This window comes from Papaver somniferum, chromosome 3 (assembly GCF_003573695.1).
Source record: "Papaver somniferum cultivar HN1 chromosome 3, ASM357369v1, whole genome shotgun sequence".
In the NCBI taxonomy this organism is placed as follows: Eukaryota; Viridiplantae; Streptophyta; class Magnoliopsida; order Ranunculales; family Papaveraceae; genus Papaver; species Papaver somniferum.
The window spans coordinates 160769033-160794021 of NC_039360.1; the positions used below are offsets into that span (position 1 = coordinate 160769033).

A 24989-nucleotide genomic window follows, 5' to 3' on the forward strand; every position below is an offset into this window, starting at 1 on the left:
CAATTTTCATGTGCAATCTTTAATATTTAATTCCTTTTACACCTATTACTCTCTTTATAGTGCTATTTTGCTTTAATCGTTTATAATAGCTTTTAGGTTATTGCTTGTTGATAATTGGCTTTTGTATATACATGTTAAGGTTTAACAAAGAATTATTTTATTTCTTTGGAAATTGTGTTTTTTTTTGTCTTATTCTACCGTAAATTGGTTTTTTTTTCTTGCACTAAAAATAATAATTTTTGTTTTAAAAGAATGCAGAATCTCATGACTAATAATGATGTTGTTCTGAATTTTCCTATTAGAAACAAAAGCCGACTGAAATGGGGAAATAAGCGAATTTAGCAGAGGTTTAAGTGTATTGGTTAAAATCTTGGAGATAATTTTGTAAATTGAGTTAGCTAAGCTAATAGGCTTGAAATCATTAGGTGTAGAAGGATTAGAAACCTTAGGAATTAAAGCTATAAAAGTGTAGTTTAACTGCTTCAGTAAGAATTTAGTCTTGAAATTTTTTTGTATGTGCTCAATAACCTGAACAAAAACAATATCCCAATTATCACGGAAAAACCCTGTCGGGAAGCCATCTGGACCAGGAGAGTTCCATGGCTCCATACTTTTGATAGTAGACAAAATTTGACTAATTATTGATTATTTCAATATGCGCTCTAGATGCAGATAGGAGCATTATGGATATCCGATATCCGAAAATACCATACACTACTCAAGTTTGGTTCAAATTTGAATAATTATACTGTAGTTTATTGCACTTTGAATTATTAACCGACTTTTTATTCGCATAGTTCATAATATCTGATCTTCTTAATCGGTTTTGCTTCGGTTTAATCAATCCAAACCAGGCCATCTAACTATGTTATTTTGGATTTTCTTAGAGATGTGATGATATTCCAAGAAACCGAGTCTCTGAGTTAAAGATTAATGACTAGTTGTGCTATCACATGCTTGAATTTTAACAAAGGATCATATTCTAGTAGTGTATTATGTACCACAAGTTCCATATTCCTTGGGTTAGCCGGACCAACAAATAGAAGATACAATACCATATTTTATACACGTACGTACAAAATATAAACCTTTGTTTAAATTCGCTGCTCAATTTTTAAACTCGAGACCTTTAAAAAGTTAACAAATGGAAGATAGAGTGGGGCATACCACTACCTAAGGTGTTAAAGGAAGGACTAAGGAAAACCAAAAGTGATCTTAAGAAAAAAAATGGAGATTGCAACGAGGGAACAAGTTATAAGTAGGTTTTCCGAGAGAAGAATTTTTGGTCCAACTTTTTACTCTTCGCAGCTTTTATTCCTGCATGGGTGAAAATCTCCGAATGAAGTTAGTATCAGCTGCCAGTAATGGGTCGGATAATATGAGCACTGTTACTAGTGAAGATTTAGAAAATAATTCCAGTGATCCCTTTTAGTTACAAAATTTTGAGGCTGATTAGCCTGATTTCAAGAAATTGGAAAGACATACTCGAACTGAATTAGATGTTTACCCTTAATGTTTCTGTTGGCTCAATGGTTGGAGTCGTTGGACCTTCTTTCTCAAGACATCAAAGGATTCATTGATGTTGGCATAATATGAGCACTGTTACCTTTAACACATTCCAAACATAAATATCAGCCTTATACAGATAATTCTGACAAGATTTGAAAACATTTTCGCATCTAATGTGTTACAGAAACACAATATTCTCCATGGGACATGTCTCCAAAGTCGGTATCAAGAGATACTTCAAAACAACTAACTTATCCTTTTACACAAGTTGTTGTAAGACAACCTTTCTACACATAAAGATGTTTTAATGTATCCTTAAGGTAGATTGTGTAATCTCTCTATGTTGAATAAGAGATATTAGTAGGATACCAGCAGCCCAGGTATATGTGCTTCCTTACATCCGAAGATTGGGCATTGTAAGGACGCACAAACCAATGCGGCTATGCACTGGGATGAGGATAATCCTCATCATATACCTCATGAGGAGATCTTCCTCCCTTTTGAACATCTTCATGTTCGTTTTCGTGGATTCTGAACCCATCCTCTTTGTTAGGAAGATTGCGAGATGCAATTTCCTCAATTACATCATGTGCCCAGGATAGTATGTTCTTTGAAATTGAACCCGTTTTGTCTAGATCTGGCAGTCGGTAGTTTGTTAATGTCTCTTGTTCAAGAAGCTCTATATGTCCTCTTAAGGTATTCATTCCTTGCTAGAAATGTTTTTCTAAACATTGGTTTAGGTATACCTCTCGACATATTACAGTAAGAAGTTTCTCAATAAGGACCTTATTCCTTAACTTTGAATGTTCTAGCGATTGAGAAAGAATTTCACATTCAGTAGTCTGTTGATGAACTTCATTGCACAAGGCCAATTTTTGTTCCATATAATATTCCAGATTATTTTGAACAGTGAGTGTTCTCGCTTTCCTTCACATATTCTTATAGTTAATTGAACAATAAGGTATGTGACATCATCTAGACTGTCAATGGTTTTTCCCTTTTCTGAATAATTTTCAGCATGCTTGAAAAATCTTTGCAACACCTTACGAAATTCAGAGCTTGGGCATAATAGTGAATCGAATCACTTTTCAGACAATTTTTCACTAGGAATTGGAGTCGGATCCAAAACAAGATTCTTGAGTTTCGAACTCATTCTTTTCTGATTAGGAACCTGATTCGCAATCAAGTTATTACTCATAGACTTTTTCTTTGATTTTTGAAAATACTTTCGGGACCAATTTCCATTGGTTTTCTTTGAGATCTTATTCTCATTATCTTGGATTACATTAACTGAATCATCCTTTGGATTCATTCTTATGGTTGAATCGCACGAAACACAGATTGTTACATCTTTTCGTGTTTACCTGCTCTGATACGAATTGAAAAGACGAGGGTACCCAAATATACCTCAAGCTAAAACATTTCCTACCTATAAAACCTTTCTCCGAAAGTGATTGTCTATGGACTGAGTGAGACAATACAATTAATCGGTTCACACTTCGTGTGATCGTCTATGGATACAAGATCGAGACAATACAACAACGAAATATGTTTACTTGATACAAAAGTTCGAACTTAACCAAACACAATAGGATTGCTTATCAAGTAAATATGAATTAACGTTTGTGTAATTTACTTTAATTATAATAAAACAATTATAATGCGGAAAATAAAAGTAAATGACGCAGCAAGATTTTTTTAACGAGGAAACCGCAAATGCAGAAAAACCCCGGGACCTTGTCCAGAATTGAATACTCTCAAGATTAAGCCGCTACACAAAATCACCTAACTTCGTATAGTTGAGACCAAGCAACTAAACCTATAGTTCACCTAGTTCCGTCTGTATTCCCACGCCTCCAACTTATAAATAAGTCACGTACTTGGAACAATTCCTTTGGTTCGTATTCCAAACAGTAAAGGAACAACAAATATGTTTGGTATCAACTCTCTTCAACCAAGTGATATGAGTCAAACAAAGGATCTCCCGTTTATCTTAACATAAACTCCTTCGTCAGATCCTTAGATTTATCTTATGTTCAATCACCAAAAGGTAATTGTTAAGATTAAGACAACAACACTCTTAATCCAAAGAATTTTGTTGATGCCGATCTACTCAATTAATCAATCCAATCGACCACAAGGATAAACCGATTATTAATTTGATCTTCTTTTACCAAAATAATTATTATGTACACCAAATATTATAAAACCCAAGTTAGATCTTCAATATCTTTTTTGTCTTCAAATCTTCTTAATTCTTCAATAAAAACTTGCACACAATCACTTGAATCTCTTGTGATCAATCACGCATAGAAGGGACTCTATTAAAAATGGATTATCACAAGATCGTCTTTAGAACTCACAACAGTCTAAAGATCCTTGTCGAAACTCTGAACTAGTTATAGTGAATCTTATATCAGAAGAGAAGATTCTCAAGAATAAATAAACTAGGTGCAATCATAATTCAACCATCGTTAGTCAATTAAATCAATCGAAAAAAAAAAGATAAACCGCAATTATCTAGTTTCCCACCAACGGTACACGCTAGAACTTCTCAATCCCAAAGAAGACTTTAAACTGAGCGGCCGTAAGAGATTTCTCCTAATTAGGTTACTCTCCTCTCCGAATAGGCGGCTACACCAATAACAACAACAAAAGAGAAAGTTTGTTGTTACGAAGGATTAGTTTGCTAGAAAATAAAACTTAAGTATTTATAGACAAGGAAGTTTGGACACTAAGGAATTTCCAAACAAAAAATATTCTCAAGATATTCATTAAAGCACAAATTCGGTTTTCATAATTCCTGGAAATGCTCTCTCCAAAAATAATGATCGAAGTCTCTCGGAAAATCTAATTAGTAAATGCACATTACTAATTCTGGAATTTTGCTACAAAATGAAATTAATAACCTTAATTAAAAAATTCTTAATTTACTTATGTTACGATCCTAGGATTCTCTTCCCTTAGCCGTTAAGGAATATCTTTGAACAATTAAAGAAATAAACATTCACAACACGTGTTAAAAGTTTGTCGACATCCTTACTTTGTAAGTTCTCTTTTACACTTACAACCTTGAAACCGATTTTCCACACTTCCAAACAAGTTTAGAATTGATTCATATGACTTTCAAGAACTATGTGATTGATCAAACCAACATTCAATCACAATCATGGGTTTAACGGTTCTACCAAAACAAGTTTCGATTCTATCTCCGTGTGAGTACTCACACTAGCTTTCTAAAATTCGGTTGACTAGGTACTAGAATCGGTTCCCCACATATATATGGTATCTAACTCATATGTGTTGCACATGTCCATAGGATCGGTTCCCCTTTGCCTAAAAACGTGTTGCACATGTTCATAGGATCGATTCCCTTTTCTGCTATAAACCTTGTTGCACCCCATACAAGGATCGATTCCTCTTTATGATGTATTTCACCTCTTACTAGGATCGGTTCCCTTTTCCCATATTTGGTCAGACAAAACACAAACCCGATCGTACCATCTCAGGTGATTACTTAAGATCAGTTTCACTAATAAAAGTCATACCAATGCATAATCCAGGCCTTTGTGAATAGTTCTACCAAGAACACAAACAAGTTGTGAGCGGCTATACTCAATCACACATATTGGTTGTTCATAAGATATGCAATGAATAACACAACCAATAACACCTGGAAATTTCCTTTTCGGTTCACAAACAAGTTTATGAACTTACTTTCTTTGAACACATGTAAACATTGTTCCCTAGGATGAAATCCTCACCTCATACCCATAAATAAGCACAATATCATTCAAATGATTATGGCGATGTCTTATCTACAAAGTTTAATGGTTATGCAATAAACCTCGTATTGTATTCCTTAATACTATGTCTATCTTGAGTTCAAATATGCTTCGCAGTTATGTTTTCAATATGCACGACTTGAAATATAAGTTAGGGAACGAAAAAGTTCAAGTCAAATACCACTAACCTTAAGTGGAAGGATGATTGTTGTCGTTATAGCTCTTTGCTTCTTCACATCTTCAAGACTTCGCAATACTTGTAATGTCTCATATCCTAATACTTTCAAGCTATCCTATACGATGTTGACTTTAGTACATAATCAAGCGACTCTTAACATGAGTTTTGATTCACTAAAATATGACAACCAAACTTGACATACCAACGCTTGGTGGGTTCGACCGAGCTATGCTCTAACAAACTCCATTAATTAATACTCGATTATTTAATAAACTATTTTAATTAATATTTTTAGTCGGTCCCGAGTCGGGGACGACGTGCCTAACCAATAATTCGTTAAAATTATTAAATGATACTTTTTTGATTACCGATGTAGTCCCCGTATGAAATAAAAATTAATAATTCATTATATATTTTCAACACATTAATGAATTATGAAGATTTTTTTTTTTAATGATTCAAATGTCTTCTGCTTTTTGTTAAAATCAATATCACATTGAATTTTACCCCTAAGTTATGTTATCATTGTAAGAATTTCTGGTGTTGTTTTCACACCACTCGACAAGAAATTATTTAATGTGCTTGCCGCTTTAACAACCTCGTCTTGTGAAGGGGGAGCTCCTGTAGACCCCTCACCATCTTCTTTCCCATCTTAATCAGTTCCACACCATTCTGAATTATTTTTCATCAGTTAACAGCTGTGTAACTGCATTTTCTTCCAGATATTTAGAACATGTTGACATTCATTGAATTGCGATAACCCATCTTTTCGATCAAATTTTGCTAGTCTTAAGTGATTTCACCGTCTATTTATTGATTTGACTTGTGTAAACTTGTGTTATATGTTGATCAAAGTTTATAATTAAGCAAAATGGGATATTGAAGGGTGCTTTGAAGAAATTAACATTCTACGATATTTAGAAAATAATTATTTGATACCAATAAATTTCTTTATAAGTTAATAAGATATGAATTAATAAATAAATAAATTATTATTAATTTATTAGTTAATTAATATCTCATTAAATTTTTTTTTGGTCCCAACAACATTATTAATTTATAGAGTTTCTATTGTAGTTAATCAGGAGAAGAATGAAGGCCAGTCCTTATTTTTGGAATGAATTGATATTTTATGCGAGTACTTTTGTCTGAGTTATAGGAAAATATAATAGATAGAATAAAAATTTTCACTTCCTTATTCACCCTCCTTATCACAAAAGTGAAAATTAACAAATGATGTAAGCGTGTGAATAACGTATGTATGGGCTTGGGTGTGAGTGAGGAAGACCGAATATATACATACACTCCCGAACCAAAATTGAGGGGTTTTTTTTTCTTTGCAAAATGATAATAGAAGAGATAGATGTGATATTGGTTCTGAGTCACGAGAATGAAAATTCACATACAACAACACTAATGAATCAGTTTTAGCATAATGATTTCTCCTCTCATACATATTTCGTCGCTTATAAAAGCTGAGATTTAGGTTGTGTTCATCTTTACCACGGATAAGCCCCCCATCGAAATGACTTATTCTCTCCTAAGTCATTATCTTAGCACTTTTAGCTTTGCCAAATGCTTTCTGCTACGTAATTTTCTCTTGAGGGTTTTTAAGCGTGTGAATAATATGTGTGGCTTGGTGTGGACGAGGAGGACCGAGTGTATATATAATACTCCCGGTTTCTTTCTCTCTCCGCCGTCTGTGAAAACCTAACCTTCGCTTAAATCAACCAAAAACGGAGAAGAAATTTCACTCCAGTCTAATCAAGGTGACTCCCTTTCCTCTCTTTTGTTTATATTACTGATTAGCTGGTGTCAATTGGATTTTGTATATGTTCATAATATTTGGGTTTTTTTCTTCTTTCTAGGGATTTAGAAATGTCTTATTCTTCTTCCGGTTCTCAAGATGATCTTCCAGAACCAGCACCAGCTTTCAAAATATATAGAAATTACAAAGACAAGTGTGAAGAAGATTGGGATGGAGAGATATATCCTATCCAATTTCCAGTACATGCCCATGATTTTGATGATCAACCACCGCCACCTTTTATTGTTCTCGTTCAAGGACCTCCCAATGTAAGAATTTGCTATGATTTTGTGTGGTTTAGTCAGATTTTTTGTTTCAATTAAAATTGCTAATTGCTGTTCTAGGTTGGGAAGTCCTTGCTGATTAAATCTCTATTCAAGTATATTACTGGTATGGAACCTAAGGATGATACCCGAGGCCCCATCAACTTCATAACAGATGGTTCGTGCTCTAGTTAATATTACTGGTATATAATTTTTGGCTTTGCTTGCTAAAATCTTGTTTGTTTCTTTAGGCTACTGCAGAAGGCTACAGTTTGTGGAATGCCCTGATGATATTAATGCCATGATCGATGTGGCAAAATATGCTGATCTGGTATTGTTAATGGTTGATGCAAGTTATGGGTTTGAAGCGGTGGGTCACTTAGTTTTTTTATGTTTATGTATGTGTATAAAAGCATGGGATTTATTTTGATCATAATTGATTTTGTTGGTTTCAGGAAACATTCGAGTTTCTTAACCTTTTACAAGTGCATGGAGTTTCAAATGTTATGGGTGTTCTTACACGTCTTGACAAGTTCGAAGATGAAAAAGAAATGAAGGGAATCATAGACCGTCTCCAGGATCATTTCAGAACTGAAATATGTCAACAAGCAACAGTATCGTACCTATCTGGACTTGAACATGACTTGTAAGTTTCTGTTGATCAGTAACGCAAAGTTGCTTCATGTAATTCCTCTGCCTATCTTGTAAACATTTACTCATTTGCTGATAGTGTTTTCTCTTACTTTGAATCTGGCGCACTCACCACCTTAGTTTCTTATCCATTGGATGGCAGGTACAAAGTGTGTGAAGTACAAAAGCTGGCAAATGACATAGTGATGCTCCAATTTAATTCCTCGTCATGGCCATGGAGAGCGGGAAGTCCTTATATGCTTGTAGACCGTTTTGAAGATGTTACTCCTCCAGAGGAACTGCATAAGGATGCAAATTGCAATAGAAATTTAAGCCTGTATGGTTATCTTCGAGGTTGTTGTCTTAAGGGCGGAGCTAAGGTACTTCCTTTAACTAGGTTAATGCGAGTTTCCAAATCGTAATATATTATTTTTCGGAGCTAGAGATTTCCTATTCTTGTTCTGTGATCTTGTCAGACAAGATTATGATTTTATTATTGAATTTTGCTGTCAATTTTTTAGCAAGACCATATCTGACAATTATATACGTTGCACATTTTTTAGCTTTCATATAAAACTTGTGTAGTAAAGAATCAAAGAATGAGACACAAAAATTACAGTAAAACTTCCGTTTGTGGCGTTTGATGTTAGAAACTAACCCGAACTTCACTGCATGTGTTCCACTGTGTTGTTTCTGCTTTAGATTAGATTATCTACCTTGTAGTTTATTCTGTAGAGTTGGTTCTGTAAATGTTGGATGCTTAATATGTTCTTCTAGGTTATCATTTAGTTGAGCCTAAATTGACGGTTCCCGTATCTTCCAGGTTGTGTATAAAAGAATTAGCTAAGCCTAAAATTAAAATGTCGGTTTCCCGTATCATTTGTGGAAAATCCAGGTTGTGTATAACAGAACTCTTGTACGGAAAACAGCTTACTCATTATTTTTAGTTCTTCTACCACAAACTTCACTTTCCCTTTTATCCACCAAATTGACTCATAGGTGTTTCGGTACAGGTGCATATTGCTGGTGTTGGTGATTTTCATTTAGCTGGTGTTAGATGCATAACTGATCCTGCCCCTTCGTCGTCTGAGTTGGAAAAGCAAAATGATCTTGTTGAGCTAAACCACATGGAGCATGAGAGTTTCAGAGCAGGGACCTATTTAAGGTTGGACGTTCATAGCGTTCCTTTCAAGATGGTTGAAAATCTTGATCCTTGTCGTCCGATTCTCGTTGGAGGTATCAATCCTGAAGAAGAAAATGTTTGTGATATGCAGGTAATTATCCCTATTTTGTGTAGTTACTCTAATTATTATTTCACCGTTTTGAAAATTCTCACTCATTATCATATAGTCAAATACCACTTTTGATAATTTTCACTCATTATCATATAGTTAAATGAAATTGCCATTATCGGGTATTTGATTATGAGTTATTAGGAAGACATTTATACATGTTTTCTATCAACTGAACTGTCTCAGCTAGCCTTTTGATTTTGTATATGTGTTCTTGTTCCAGGCGAGACTTAAGCGACATAAGTGGCATATGAAACTGTTGAAGTCAGCAGACACAGTCACCGTGTCAGCTGGTTGGAGACGTTACCAGACCACACCTATTTATGCCACAGAAGTCCACCATGGACGGCATGAATTTCTCGATTTCAATGAGGAGCATGAGCACTGCCTTGCGATGTTTAGTGGCCCTGTTGCACCTACCGGTACCAGAATTGCTGTTGTGCAGAGTAATAAGGTCTGCTGTATTCCACTTATACTTAATAATTATTTAATTTGTGTTGCAACTATGGTTTTAATACTCGTCTTGTCTTGCGCTTTGATACCCTTTTTTGCGCTTCCCCTCCAAAATGCCTAAAATCCGCTCTTATATAGGTTTCTTCCGTCATTTTATTTTTTTGGGATGTAAAGCCCAAAAGCAGGCTTTGGCTTTGGTATAGCACTTTTTATAACTTTTTATTATCTCATTCAGCCACTTGTTTTAGACGTTTGTTCTTCCTTGTTCCTCTGTTTTCTTCTGTGATGTTCTTTGATAATGTCTAGCCAAGCTAATAAGCGTACCAAAGAGATTTACAAGTACCAAAGAGATTTAATTATGTTGAAAACTTCTAAGTTATTCATATAGATTTACAAGTATTTACTAATTTATATTATATTTCTAGCAAAGGAGCGGGTCATAAACGCTTGCCAGGAGAGCTTATCACTTTCACTATTAAATTGTGTGGGAATACCAGAAATATTAACAATTTATTTATTGAGACTTTGTCTATTTTAGGATTTAAAATTTAAATGGATAGGAGTCCCGTTTAATTGTAGTATTGTATCTACCCTTATTGGATTTTTTTTTTTTTTTTTTTTTTTTTGCTGCTGCCATCTGTGGTATTTTGATGACCGCAACAAGCATGTTATTTGATTTTTTTTTCCTTGGTAAATACAAGGATGCGAAGTGAGGTACTGCTCAACTATTGTGGAATTGCTCATACCTTGTATTCTTATTGTTTGTGGGAATTTTTGCATTTTGAATCAGGACTTGTTTCGGATAGCAGCAAAGGCAGTCATTCTTGACCCTAAGCATCAACAACAACAACAACCGAGCCTTGACCCTAATCACCACTCAAAGATAATGAAGGACAGCAAGCAGAAAGGAAAACCCCAGAAAATCCTTTATGGGAGGACTATTCTCCATAGAATCCTTAAGAGGAGGACTGCTCCTACGAAGTTTGAATCAGAGAACAGTGATGTTGCTGAATTTAAAGGTTCACCTATCTGGACTAGGAGTGGAATTCTGGGGAAGGTGAAAAAAAGAAAGCGGATTGCTACTGCTCCTGTTAACGAAGATTTGCTCGGAAAGGTTATTTCCTAATCTGAACCAGATGGTTAAAGTTTACTGATTATATACAACTCCATGCCTATTTCTGACATCTCTTTGGTTCAAAATCCCAGGAAGACCCTGCTCCGAGACAGCGACGTCGTGTGGAGATTAGCGATGAGGCACCTTCCTCATATCCATGTTCAAGTTATTTTATGTTGCTCGGTAATAGCATGGATGAAGACAAAGCGAAGGAAACTGTGGTGATCATGTCGGAGGAAAAACGAGCAGAATTGGTCAAAAAACAGCAGACAGAGAAGTATGAGAGAGCAGAAGAGAAGTTCTTTGGTGGTGTTTATGTATTAACTTGTTAACGGTCTCAAGTTTAAAGAATGATCAACGAATTTAACAAGCTCTTACAAGTGAATATGGAACCATGGGATTTGATTTATTAGTCTTGTCCTCTTAATTAAAGTTCCTTTCAGTTTGTCGTTGTATGTACAAGAGCACAGCGTGTTTAGTAGTCAACATAAATTATAACCTCCTTATATAAATTGATATTTTCATATGTATTTGAAATAAGATGAGAAGTTTCTGTGTTAATCTTAATCTTAAACTTCTCATCTCAATCATAATGATGTTATAGAAAACAAAAATGACTAATAACATATCACTTTTTCACGCTTGTGGTGGTCCTGTATTCTTTCAGCCAACTGCAGTGAGATTCAAAAGAGTAGATCATCTCCTGCAAAATGTCCTTTTATGTCTTTAGCTGTTTTTTTTTTCTTCTTCTTATTTTTAAACAGGGAAAATTAACTTGAATGGTTTTCAGACTCTGACCCATTATTGTGGTAGATGATTCATTTTAGGACATTTCATCCATGCAGCTTTAGCTGCAACCACAAATTCTTCTCTCCGCAAACCCGTTCACTTGCAATCCCCATTTTTTTTTCTAGAGGAAACAGTTGAACATTTGTTATGCCTCCGTGTATAAACGAGGCCACAAGGGGTAAGTGTATTGTTTCATTGCTTTCTACGCTCTAAACGAGTCATTTTCCTCCAAGGGACCAGTACAACTCCCACATTCTGATACATCCTTAGATTTCACATAATCAGACATTTCGTAAGGATAACGCGTATTTTCTAGAGGTGGCAGAGGATGCTGGCTATAAGGATCTAAATGACCAGCAACCTTATTAGCAGCCGAGTAGTCAGCTATCTTGGCTTCACTGTTGAGATCTGTAGGATGAATAACGGTGTCGTATTTTTTTACTGTTGATAAAGCTTGTGATGCATCACGCACCATCGCAGGAGGTTCTCTTAAATTTTCAGAAGTCTCTCTAACTATGTCCAAGTGCACCGGCTCTTTCGTTTCTTTGATTACAAAAGATTCTGAAAGATGTGCTTCAATACCTGCACAATAAGTGTAAGTGAAAACTACATGGAGACCCATTCTACAGATTTTCTACACCGTGAAATCCACGGGCGGAAAAGTTCACGCGCGCACCCAATTTTCGTGAGAAAATTTCTCCCAAACCCACAATTTATAAAATTTGGTTTCTTCGTATCTTTTCTTCTTCTTCACCGGAATTTCTTCTTCAATTATTTTTCTTTTCTTCCTCCCAACTGTGACTTACGATCAGTAATATTGATAGACAATATAATCACATGAAGATTGGAAACAATAGATGAACGAAATCGAAAGTTAGGGTTTGAGGTGATTTTCTGAGATGAATCGAGATCTTGATGTTTGTTATTTCCGAAAGATGTATGAATGGTTTTTTTTTATAATTAGTATTATGATTGAGAAGATGGATCTGAGATGTGTTCTGAGATGGAGATAGGGTTTGTAATTGTTTCAATCAAGTAGAACAGGAAGAAAAGTTGATCTGAGATTTAGAAAATACAAGAAATAATAATAATAAATATTATACGAGTTGTTCACAACTGTTTTGAAAACACTTATACGTTTTATCAAGATGGGAAGAAGATTTTGATTCCTTACAAATCTGCAGTTGTTTATAAAGAACACAGTGATGGAAAAACTAGTGCTTTGGTAGCTTCCATTGTCAAGTCTTTGCACAATCATGCGCTCAATTCTCATGAATCCCTTAAGCCTGAGGTGAACATTCCAAAAAAGGTACAACCATTACTTCGTCAATACAAGGTTTTATTTCCTGATGAATTACCCACTTCATTACCTCCATTAAGAGATCTACAACATCAAATAGATTTAGTCTCAGGATCTTCATTACCAAATATTGCTCATTATCGTTTAAGTCCTACTAAGCATGAAATTCTTCAAGGACAGGTAAATGAATTATTGTACAAGGGTCTAATCAGGCTAAGTAAGATCCCTTGTTCAAGTCCAGCATTTTTAGTAAGCAAGAAAGATGGGGGTTGGAGAATGTGCATCGACTGCAGGGCAATTAATAAGATTACTATTTCATATATATTTCCTATACCTCGGCTTGATGATATGATTGATATGTTAGTTGGTGCAAAAGTTTTCACTAAACTAGATTTAAGAAGTGGATATCATCAGATACGTATACGTATAGGTGACGAATGCAAGACAACTTTTAAGACTCGAGAAGGTCTGTATGAATGGCTCGTAATGCCTTTCGTCTTGCCAAATGCTCCTAGTACCTTCATGCGACTAATGAACCAAATACTACATCCATTTCTGGGACATTTTGTTATTGTCTATTTCGATGATATATTGATCTATAGTCGTAGTGAAGATGAACATATTGAACATCTTTCTAACGTTCTCGAAGTACTTGCTGAGAATTTGTTATATGTAAATCTAAAGAAGTGTACATTTTCTTCAAACAAGGTGACTTTCTTAGGCTACGTTATTTCTGATGCTGGAATTGCAGTGGATGACACAAAGGTGAAAGCAATTAAAGAATGGCCTACTCCAACATGTATTAAAGATGTTAGAAGCTTTCATGGACTAGCATCATTTTATAGGCGTTTTGTAAAGAACTTTAGTTCAATTGCTGTCGGACTTACAGATTGTTCAAAAGGAGAGAAATTTTGTTGGACAGAAGAAGCAGACAAGAGTTTCAATATTCTCAAAGAGAAGTTATGCGGTACACCTGTACTTGCTATGCCTGATTTTAACAAAACTTTTGATATTGATTGTGATGCCTCGGTGATTGGAATTGGCGCTGTTTTATCTCAAGAAGGACATCCGGGTGCCTATCATAGTGAGAAAAATTCTGACAAAGAAAGAAATGGTCTACATATGAACTTGAATTGATTGCATTAGTTCAAGCTTTGAAGCAGTGGCATCCTTATTTTGTTCATAAAGAATTTATAGTCAATACAGACCATCAAGCTTTAAAGTATCTTCAAGCTTCAGCAAAAGTGAATAGAATGCATAATAGATGGCTATCAACTATCAACCAATACACATTCTCTATTCGACATAAAAGTGGGAAGTTAAATATTGTCGTTGATGCTCTAAGTCGACGTACTCATCTCCTTGTTACTCTTCATAATGAAAGTATAACTTTTGATTTTATCAAAGAAGTTTATTCAGAAGATGAAGACTTTAAGGATATTTGGAAAACTTGTGGAACACAAAATGGTGGAGTAGATGGATTTTTAATACAAGATGGTTTTATTTTTAAAACTGACTATGTATTCCCCAGGGTTCATTGCGTCTTCATTTAATGCAAGAATTGCATGGAAGTGGTCTAGGTGGAGATTTTGGTAAGGATAAGACAATTTCTTTGGTTGAAGAAATATTTTTTTGGCCTTCTTTAAAGCGAGATGTGCAGAATTTGTTCAGAAGTGCATGGTTTGTCAATGTTCTAAAGGTACGATTCAAAACACTGGCCTATATACTCCTTTACCAATTCCTGAAGTTCCTCGGGTTGATGTTAACATGGACTTCATTTTGGGTTTACCTCGTACAGCTAGAGGCCATGATTCTGTAATGGTTATCGTAGATAGGTATTCCAAAATGGCTCATTTTGTTGCTTATAAGAAGACAACAGATGCTTCTAACGTGGATTATTTGTTTTTCAAGGAAGTTGTACGTTTACATGGTGTACCAAAAACCATAACTTCTGATAGAGACACTAAGTTCTTGAGTTACTTTTGTAAATCTCTTTGGATGAGACTTAGAACTAAGTTGTAGTATAGTACAACTGCTCATCCACAAACTGATGGACAAACTGAGGTTGTTAATCGTTCACTTGGGAATCTAATAAGAGCAAAGATAGCTGAGAATAAGGAAAAACAATAGGATATTTTATTGCCACACATGGAATTTGCATTTTATACTTCAGTTAATAGATCCACTGGAAAAACACCATTTAAGGTTGTTTATTCAAAAGTACCAAATCATGTACTTGATTTAATGGTTCTACCAAAGATTTCAAAGAATAATGATAAAGCTGATAAGATGATAGACAAAGATGCTCAATTTCATCAAGAAGTGAAGACTAGACTTGAAGTTTCCAATGCCAAATATAAAGAAGCAGCAGATCACCACAGAAGACTTAAACTTTTTCAAGAGGGAGATTTAGTTATGATTCATCTTCGAAAGGAAAGTTTTCCTACAGGTACATACAACAAGACTAAGATGAAAAAATATAGTCCTTTCAAGATTTTGAAAAAAATAAGTGATAATGCTTATACAATTGATCTTCCTAAAGATTGGAATATCTCTAACATTTTCAATGTTCAATAGATTTTTACTTTTCATGGAGACGTTTGAACAACTCGTGGACGAGCTCTTTCAAGAGGGAGGGACTGATGTAGCACATCTCTTCACTAGTTCTTCTAGAATCTTCTCAACTTGTTTATCAAGTTAGACACTTCCTGTTTTAGTCCTTTGATTATTTCTTATTTTAGAGTTTTCCTGTTTTAAGTCTTTTGTTTACGCCTATATATACAGGCTTCTTTCGTTTGTTTAAGACACACAATTATTATTATCAATTTATGAAACATTTCTTTTACAGGGAACATATCTTAACCTTTTCTTTCTCTCAAACCTGCACTCGTTACTTCGTCTCTTTCGCATCCTATTCTTCTATGCATCCCTTACAACCTCCGTGTTGTATTCATTTATACAAGTACTGCATCACCTATTTACCTATTGTTCTTAGAAGAGGGAGATTGACAGAACATTTGTGTCATGGTCTTTGTTTTGATTCTTTTACGCAATATATCTGGGGAATCAGAGGAATATATGCGTAGTTTGTACAATGCAAACTAAATCACGGAGAAAGATTAATATTTATCTTCGAATTAAGTTGTTAAAAAATTCTCAAAATGAAGACATAATAGCTTTATCCGAATATATTTCCATCAACAATCATTCATGATACATGGAGTTTTCAAAAATATTAAAGTTCCTTTTTTAGATTCTATTTAATCATTGACAACCGGGACCTCCATAATAAAAACCAAATCCATTTGTATCATGATGGCTATTGTCTAACTTCAAATTATAGCAATTTGGGTTGCTAACAAACGTCTCAATATTTTCAGGGTCTTTGGTCATATTATTTTCATCAATTACTTGAATCCAATTCAAATAACTCGATATTCTTAAGCCACCTTCCGAAGGGAAATGACCGCTTCCCATCTGAGTCGAGGTATGTCGACCTTTAATTTTCGAATTAGTGACTTCCCCACCCCAGTTTATTGTTGTTGCCATCTTTGATAGTTCTGTGAAGAGAGAAGTTAGATAATAACCGACTGGAATACCTTGTATTTTTATCCACCAGTTTCCACTTTTTTGGTCCTGCCAAATTATTAATGTTTATTGTTTGATCAAAAGTTGATGATAATATATCAAAATTTGATTTCTTCTATTTCTTACCTTGTGAATACCGAATGCGGCATCTTTTTGGATACCATTGAAAGTAGACACTTCGCTGAATGGGAAACCAAGAGCGACATTTGATGATGTGTGAACAAAACCGTCACATAAGAGGTTGTAACAGCCCGTGCTTTCATATCCATCCGTCTAAAACAAACATAATTAAATGGTTTGATTTTCTTGAAAAAATAATAACACGACACGATAATAAATAGCCATTCTAAGAGATCATTGTCACCAGCCCATTCCATCAACAAAACGAGTAATAATACTTACCGTCCAATATATGAAAAATCTGGTATGGGAGTCGCCGTATATCTCTTTATCCACCTAATTAAGAACAAAGACGAAAATTTAATAGTACCCAGTAAGAGGACATAAATTGGTTTAGACATACTCCCTCCGTTCCATTTTAGATGAGTGTTTAGGATTATTTTTTTGTTCCATATTACTTGATAGTTTTCATATTTTTCCCACAAAACTACCATCAATACCCTCACATTTTATCTTGGAACCATAGGTCTATTTTTAAACAGACAAATAGCATTTAATGTTTGAAGACTTTTCTCGAGGGAATAAGTAGAATTTTTTTATATCTCTCTTCATTTCTTAATCTGCGTGAAAACTCCAAAAACATCATCTAAAGTGGAACAGAGGGAGTATAATTTTGGTCGTTAAAGAACTTACTATCCATCCGGCTTCAACAGTATTTTTGTTATTATTTTCACCGACTATCACCCACATCTGAGATATACTTAATTCAGTTGCTTCAGTAATCGGTTTTCAAAGATTTATTTTTGCTTGTGCTCCTAGAAACTTGCCTTCCACCCCAACTATCGCATACTGCAAAAATATTTAGTTTAGTTACTATATATGGATCTCTGTATATACACATGTACAGAGAAAAAAAAACCAATAATTAATCTACCTCATGGCCGCCTGTAACGTCATAATGTTTAGGGAAAGACATAAGATCGTAGTTTTTTCCTTTCCTCCTAATAGGGATGGTTCCCTCAGGACATGATCCATATTTATGCCAAGTTTGTGTAAGTTGAAGTGTCTTAATATTATTTGATTTTAGTGTTTTTGGATACGAACTTGGTGTCATCTGTTTCAAAGAACAAAAATAAATAATTTTTCGACGTATGGAAAGATATGTATTATTATCAAGAGAAGTATGTAAAAAAGAAAAAAAATCAATAAGATAAAATAAAATTAGGTTGAGTGTTCAAAGCATTAAATCTGTATTGTATGATTATAAAGCAACGGATGATTAAGACTAGGTTGTCTATAAATATCATAACAATCGATGATTTCATCAATGTCAACCTATAAGATAAATATCAACGAAATCAGTACATAGGTGTAAATTAATGAACATGTTTAGAAGGATAAAACTAACCGTATATATACAGCTTAATGTAAAAACTATTAATACACTTTACCTTAATGGTTTTGATTATTGCATTGTTTGCCGCATTCGGAATCCTTCTTCCTTCAACTAATTCTTCGTTAATGAGGATTGTCAATATAAGAAGCCAACGAGTTACGTCGACCAATTTCAGCATCATTATGAACCAGAAAAAATACACAACTAGATGCAACACGGCAGGTTGACTGAGAAGAGATTGATTCGTTTTTTTTCTTTTTTTCTTCCTTTTTGATTAATATAACATCATACTATATACTTAATTGATTTCCTAAAATACAACGCATCCTAAATAGGGTAACAAATTCCTGAATTAGGTGTTATATATATCGTATATATGGAACTTAGAAAAGTTTCCTGTCGTCCCTTTGTTGTCACACTTGGGCTTTGTTACATTGCTGAATAATGCAGTAGTTGTTTTTACTGCAGTTTGTATTCTGCAAATTCCTGACACTGTAGGCCGGTATTTTGAAGAAAAATATTCTTCATTTCTTAAAAGTGTGTCCGTATTGGTTTGAGCCATGTGCTTATTGCACTCGTAACGGCAAAAATTATATAAAAACAATGCAAAATCAAAAATTTCTGAAGCATCCTTAGATTTCACAAAATCAGACATTTGTAAAGATAAACAATATTTTGCTTTACTGAACATTAAGATCCAAACCCATATCTCACAAGGTGGCAACAGTACTTTATGTACACCGGATGCTGGCTAATAGGATCCAAATGACCAGCAACCATACCAGCTGCTGAGTGGTCAGCTATCTTGGCTTCACTGTTGAGATCTAAAGGATGAATAACAATGTCGGATTTTCTCAGTCTGAGAGACAGTATGTCTTCTTTTGTTGATAAAGCTTGTGATGCATCAGGCATCACAAGGAGGTTCTTTTAAAATTTCAGAAGTCTCTCTAACTATGTCCAAGTACACCTGCTCCTTGGTTTCTTGGCTTTAGTTTAAATGATCCTGAAAGATGTGCTTTAATACCTGCACCATAAGGGTGAAAAAACGATACTATGAGGCCCAATAATGATAAGAGTGCATCATCTTCGGTAATAATTTTGGTACAACCACTGAACCACAGGAAAGGAAAGGAGAGAAAGGAATAATTCTCCGACGTTTCTATATTCTCCAGCCCAACTGTTTAATACTCAATGTATTTGCACAAGCTTAATCTGCTGCAGCCTTTGCTAAAATAACAGCATTGAGTGTTTTCATTGTTACGTTAAGCTATTAATCACTTGCCTGTTACCTTCATCAACTTGTAAAGGCTTGCGTCGCATATCAAACTTTTACAAAATTACTTATGTACTACAAGAGAAAACCATGACAATGAGATTCACTCATATGCCCAACTGGTTCCAGGATCTACATTAAAGGTACCATTCTCTTAAACATTATGAACGTAAATGCCATACTGAACTGTGAGATAGTCTGCTATACTAGTCAAACAGCAGAATGATACCAGTGCATTTCAGTATCCACTAATATACAAGCAAGAAAAACATGAACAAATCTAAAAGCTTTACCAATTGAAGTAAGAAACTCGAATAACTCCAACTATACTAACTGAGACTTGACATGCTTAGTTATTGAATTCAAACCACACCGTCTCTCAAAGTATCAGTAAGGACACTAAGCAACTCCAAAGAAAACTCTTCGCAACTACATATCCTTAGTCAGGTGAGAAGTACCTTGGCAACACTTAACCCTGCCTGTACCCGTCAGAAACAGCTGTTTTTGGTTTCTCAATGTTGAAGAAGGATACACCACTCTGCTCGAGAGCAGGAAAGTCCAACTCTCTACCTGCAACATTGGAGAGGAAACAAAATAAAATCAGGAAACACAAAACTGCAAAACTAGAATCTTAAAAAAATAGATTAGGAAATATGATGCTTATTGCTTACCAAAGCTCCTTCATCATAACTGCACAATCTGCAAGATTTTTAAGAGTCCGGTAACTCTTATAAGCTTTCTGAAGTTTTACTGCGGCAACATCAATTTCAGTGACAGGTCTTAGAGACAAATATCGTTGGCTCTATAGAGGGAACTATGAGCATGGGACCATTTGGCGCAATAAACCAGTTTTGTTCTTCAAAGTATTCGCAAAAGGTCATAGAGGACAAATTCGGAACTAGGACAAGTATGCGGCATTCAATTCCCAGAACTAGAATGGTCTAGAATGCGTTAAGTTCTAGTTGTCACTAGCCACATTGATTGATGGTTGTGGACCTAGTAGTTAACGATATAACGACAAGTAGTCCGCAGCATAAAATTTGAAGTCATGAATAAGAATCTATCTGAGCATGTAGAGGTTAATGATGCAGCTTGAGATCTAACTGATTTAAAGTTAAGCAATTGAAATATTTATACAACTGAGGAAGTAGGCATGAATTGTGTATTTTGCTAGTAATCTGCAAACGAAATCATCATAGAGAACTCTGTGAATCCCGGCTGTGGTCTGCAAGGTCCCTTGCTAAATCGATGTTAGTCATCACAGAGAACTCTTCCTAGTAAACTACTGCTCTTGCTAATGTATGATGGAAAACTTCATTACCTATTCAAACTACCATGTGTTATTGCAGTACCAAAACGCTGGAATAAATGCAATCTATAAACTGGATCCTTGTATCTACCAAATAATGTTAAGAGGTAGCATGAAAAACTATAACCCTCGTGTTACTGGGAAACTCTTACTTTCCACAATCGTGGCCGCAATTACTTATTCAACTCCCATAAATGAAGAAAATAAGTCACTATAGTATAGATCAATTATACTCCCCCATTCAGATAAGATCGAGTCACTAACAAAATGCATATAGTTAACAAAGAACTGAAGCAATATAGCTTAAAATTAGAAAGTAAAAATCAATCCCATAAAGCTGGACAGATACAAACTAGCAGTAGTCTGGATATATTACTCACTAAGACAATGTCAGCATTCAGGTTAACACAAATGCTACTTGTTATCCAGACTAAATAAATCAAACTTGACAAGGATTACCAGTTTATAAGTATATATATTCAGGGTCCGCATCCTCCTGTAGCTGATAATGGCTTTTTGTCTCCTCCACTGACTCCATTACTTTTGTATCTTCTTCCCCTAATTCTTTCAATGAAACTAAGGTGTTCTCGTGAGGGAATACTCGGTCAATCCAATTCTTAAACTTCACAAGCCTTTGCTCGGTTGAAGTTTTTGTGTTGTAAATGGTGAGATAGTTAGCAGAGGTGGTTAAAACATCATCGCTCTTCGTAAAGGCTAAAAAGTTCATTGACTTCGTAATGTCAATCCTAACTCTTTCCTCCAACCTAATGACTGATTCTCCTCTCCCTCTTCCTTGTCATGATTATGATTCTTCTTTTCTAATAACCATATGACATAAGATATTCCTCCTCGGACAAATTCATAAGCAGATGGATAAGCAGAAAACAGCAAAAGACCATTGAAAAGCCGCTATCGAGTTGTAACGCCAAATACTTTCTGGTGGCAAAGGAGGTGGCGAGAGATGTTTACAAAATTTCTCCGCAACCAAATCAAAGGTAACGATCATTTTACATTTGTCACCCATCATCCAATATATTGCTCCATTAGCAAAGACACCAGGTTCACTCCAATTACAGGCTTCGAATTCAAAATCCAAGTTTCCAAGGTTTCTCCATTCACGGCGACTGCCTAAAGTGTAGACGTAAATTTCTTCTGCCTTGGTCTTCTTCACAAGTATTACTAACACTTTGTATTCATTTGTTGAAGAAGCATAACCAAATCCGAAGTTATATCTATAAACATCACCACAACCTGTTTTAACTTTTGGAAGAATTACAAATTCTCTAGTGATAGGGTTAAAAACACAAACATCTTGGTTGCAAACAAGACAGACCAAGCCATTACATGAACCAGCAATTATATTTCCCCTATTCCTAACCGGCGAGGTGAACTTAATTCTTTTAATGGGTGTTGTCGATTCCTCATCACCATCATCATGATTCTTTTCATTATATTCAATATAGTAAAAAAATTATCCCTGTTATCACTGAAGAATCTTGAGCCAGCTGATGATGATGGAAGTGCACATTGGAGAATGAAGGATGATTAGAAACAACATTTCTCCATCTGGTGCATACCAATTTGGAATCCAGAACTGATTCTGTGGGTAGTTTAGATAAAATGTCTACTGTAATCTCCACAGGGAGCCGACTGTTGAAATAATCCATGGATGAATGACGAAACCGTTTTTATAGATGATGGAAGTAGATTGGGGAAGAAGAGAGATTTCAGAAAATCAATCCAGGGTTTATAGGAATTGGGGATTTGGGGTGTGGAGGAGTAAAGCTTATGGATTAGTAGTTGGTTGACTATTGACTGTACTTGACTATAATATACCATAATACCACTGATACAATGACTTAAAAGAGCGTTTGAATATCAGAAGTAGGAGAGTTTCTGCCTCTCCATAAACAGAAGAGTTTGTTTTTAGATACCAGTGAGAAATTAATCTTTGGAGTTGGACGCAAAAATAAGGATGTTCGGATTCCCCTAGAAACAAAAGTTAAATAAATAAAACCAGAAATTAATCTTAGAAAGAAATTAGAAGCGAATAAAATCTCTTATCCTATTTGTATACCGAATTGGTAAAAAAGAAAATTATGCCCAAATAAATAAATATTTTTGAATGTCCATAAGAAATCAGAATCATGCAGAGAGAAGGAGCGGAAAAACCGTTAGGAAGACTTTCTATGTTTCGGTGGGTTCTCAAGGTCTGAGATTGGTGGAAAAGAAAAGAGGAGGATTCAAATCATGGATGGATTTTTGAGCTGATACCGCTACATGGTTGGATGCAGTTTTAGAGGAAGCGAGAGATACAGGAAGTATGAAGAAAAGATGGCCAAGAAGGGAGGGAGAATCATCTTTCCTGTGTGAGATAAGGGAGAACAATGCAGGCAAATACTTAAGATTCTCAAGGATAAGAAGAGGGGATGCTGACAGATCTTATGCGCTATGTATTCCTTGCGGAGAGAGTGGGTATTAGTGGGAAGTTCTTGGCAAGGAGATCACCAGACTATTGAAGGAGAATAATTTGATCAAGAAGTCGGTTCAACTAATACCTTCAAAGTCAGAATTTGCAGCTTCCCTGCCAAGGAGAGACACTATTCGACAGTCTTATGAAGGTATTGTCCATGTGGAAGGTTTTGTTCGATGGCAGAGGGTGGCGAGGGAGATTAGAAGGCAAATGGAATGGGACTCATTCATAGATATGGAGATTTTGGATGAATGCAATGAGAATAGTATTAGATAAAGACTATTGGCTGGATCTTTGGAAGCCTCAGAAGATCTATGTCGATATGGTTGTGGTACACATTTCACAAGACAAAGGGAAGGTTGTGATCCAGGAGTGGAATATCAAGGAAACTAGTAAGGCATCTAAGGAAATGCAGGTGATCAAATCTGTCAAAGATAAGGTAATCCCTTTACAGGCCTTGGAAAAATACGGAAAATGGCTAAAAATCAGAGGTATACCTCATAGAGATCGCTACAAGTTCGTTAAGAATGGGGAACTAAAATTTCTTCAAAATAAAAGTCAGAGGCGAATTTGCTATGATCCCGGTGGTACTCATGGTAGAAGATGAAGACCAAAAATGTGCGGTCTCAATTGAATGGGACTTCAATTTTGATTCAAAAATCAGGGAACCAATGGAGGAGTATATTCGGCTAGTTAATGACTTTGATAACAGAACTTCAAAATTAGAAGATTTTTCTCCTGTTATTTTGGTATCTAAATCAGTTTCTAATGATGACTCAGTTGCTGACGAAGGTGAGCCAAGTCAGGCTTTTGGTGGTACGGATATTGGCTTGGGCACTAAGCCAACAGCATCAGTACACAACCTTGGTTTAATTGGTGTCCCTTTATCTAGAGAAAATGGTCAGGTAGGTGATCGCTCTTTCTCTAGATCCAGAGGTGGATGTAATGGTGGTATTACCCAACTTGCTATGAGGGTGGTTTCGAATTCTTCTCTTGAAAATAATGGAGTAGGGGTTATTTATCAGAGGGATTTCTTAATCACTACTGTTAATAAGTTTCAAGCTCTAAATGAGTGTGGAAGTGAAGGCGAAGTTCCCACCTCAAATAGACTGGAAATTATTGACTGTACTTTTTCTGCTGAGGCACTTGGTACGTAGTGTGTGTTTGGAATGGAAGGTGGTGTACCCAACACTCCTGTGACACCAAATGACTCAGTCAGTTTTTGAGCATTAACTAAAGGAAGTGGTGGTGGTGTGGGTGTTTTTCCCACCGTTTCAGGTGTTAATGAACCATCTTTGGACGTGGGTACATCCAGAAGGTTTGAGTCCTTAGATCTGAACGACGACCTTAAATTGGTGTTACACTCTAGTCATTTGGAGGATATGCTGGAAACACCACTACTAGTGAAGAATTCACCAACAGACCAACATTTGGAACTATTTAATGTGGTAGATGATCAAATAGTCATCAAGCGAGGTGATATTCAGGGGGAAAATATTGATTCAAATGAAGTCATTATTTCCACTTCAAAACTAGTAGTGTAACTATGTTGCAGGATGGAAGGTATTTATTATAAGGATGAGGTGCAAGCTAAAGCAGTCATAGACGAGATATTGTTCAAGTACAAAGCCATTGCTGAAGGCCAAAGAATAGTGGATAGCTGCGACTCCAATGCCTCTAAATCCTCCAATGATGAGAATGAGAATGAGG

The 24989-nt window shown here is 35.4% G+C and overlaps 2 protein-coding genes across 2 annotated transcripts; one reads left to right on the forward strand and one right to left on the reverse strand.

Annotated features, from left to right (window-relative positions):
• The first annotated feature begins 7113 nt into the window (after nucleotides 1–7113).
• LOC113357828 (ribosome biogenesis protein BMS1 homolog) lies at nucleotides 7114–11571 on the forward strand. The gene is made up of 10 exons (XM_026601313.1): nucleotides 7114–7241; nucleotides 7341–7548; nucleotides 7624–7720; nucleotides 7794–7912; nucleotides 7998–8188; nucleotides 8336–8552; nucleotides 9186–9446; nucleotides 9688–9918; nucleotides 10708–11031; nucleotides 11124–11571. The coding sequence occupies exons 2-10, from the start codon at nucleotides 7351–7353 to the stop codon at nucleotides 11361–11363; spliced, it is 1878 nt and encodes a 625-aa protein (XP_026457098.1). The 5' UTR covers nucleotides 7114–7241; nucleotides 7341–7350; the 3' UTR covers nucleotides 11364–11571.
• A 10094-nt stretch (nucleotides 11572–21665) lies between these two features.
• On the reverse strand, nucleotides 21666–22473 carry LOC113360234 (putative F-box protein At4g21240). Its single transcript, XM_026603766.1, has 2 exons — nucleotides 22384–22473; nucleotides 21666–22247 (listed from the first exon to the last, which is right to left on the reverse strand). The coding sequence occupies exons 1-2, from the start codon at nucleotides 22471–22473 to the stop codon at nucleotides 21666–21668; spliced, it is 672 nt and encodes a 223-aa protein (XP_026459551.1).
• Nucleotides 22474–24989: the final 2516 nt, after the last annotated feature.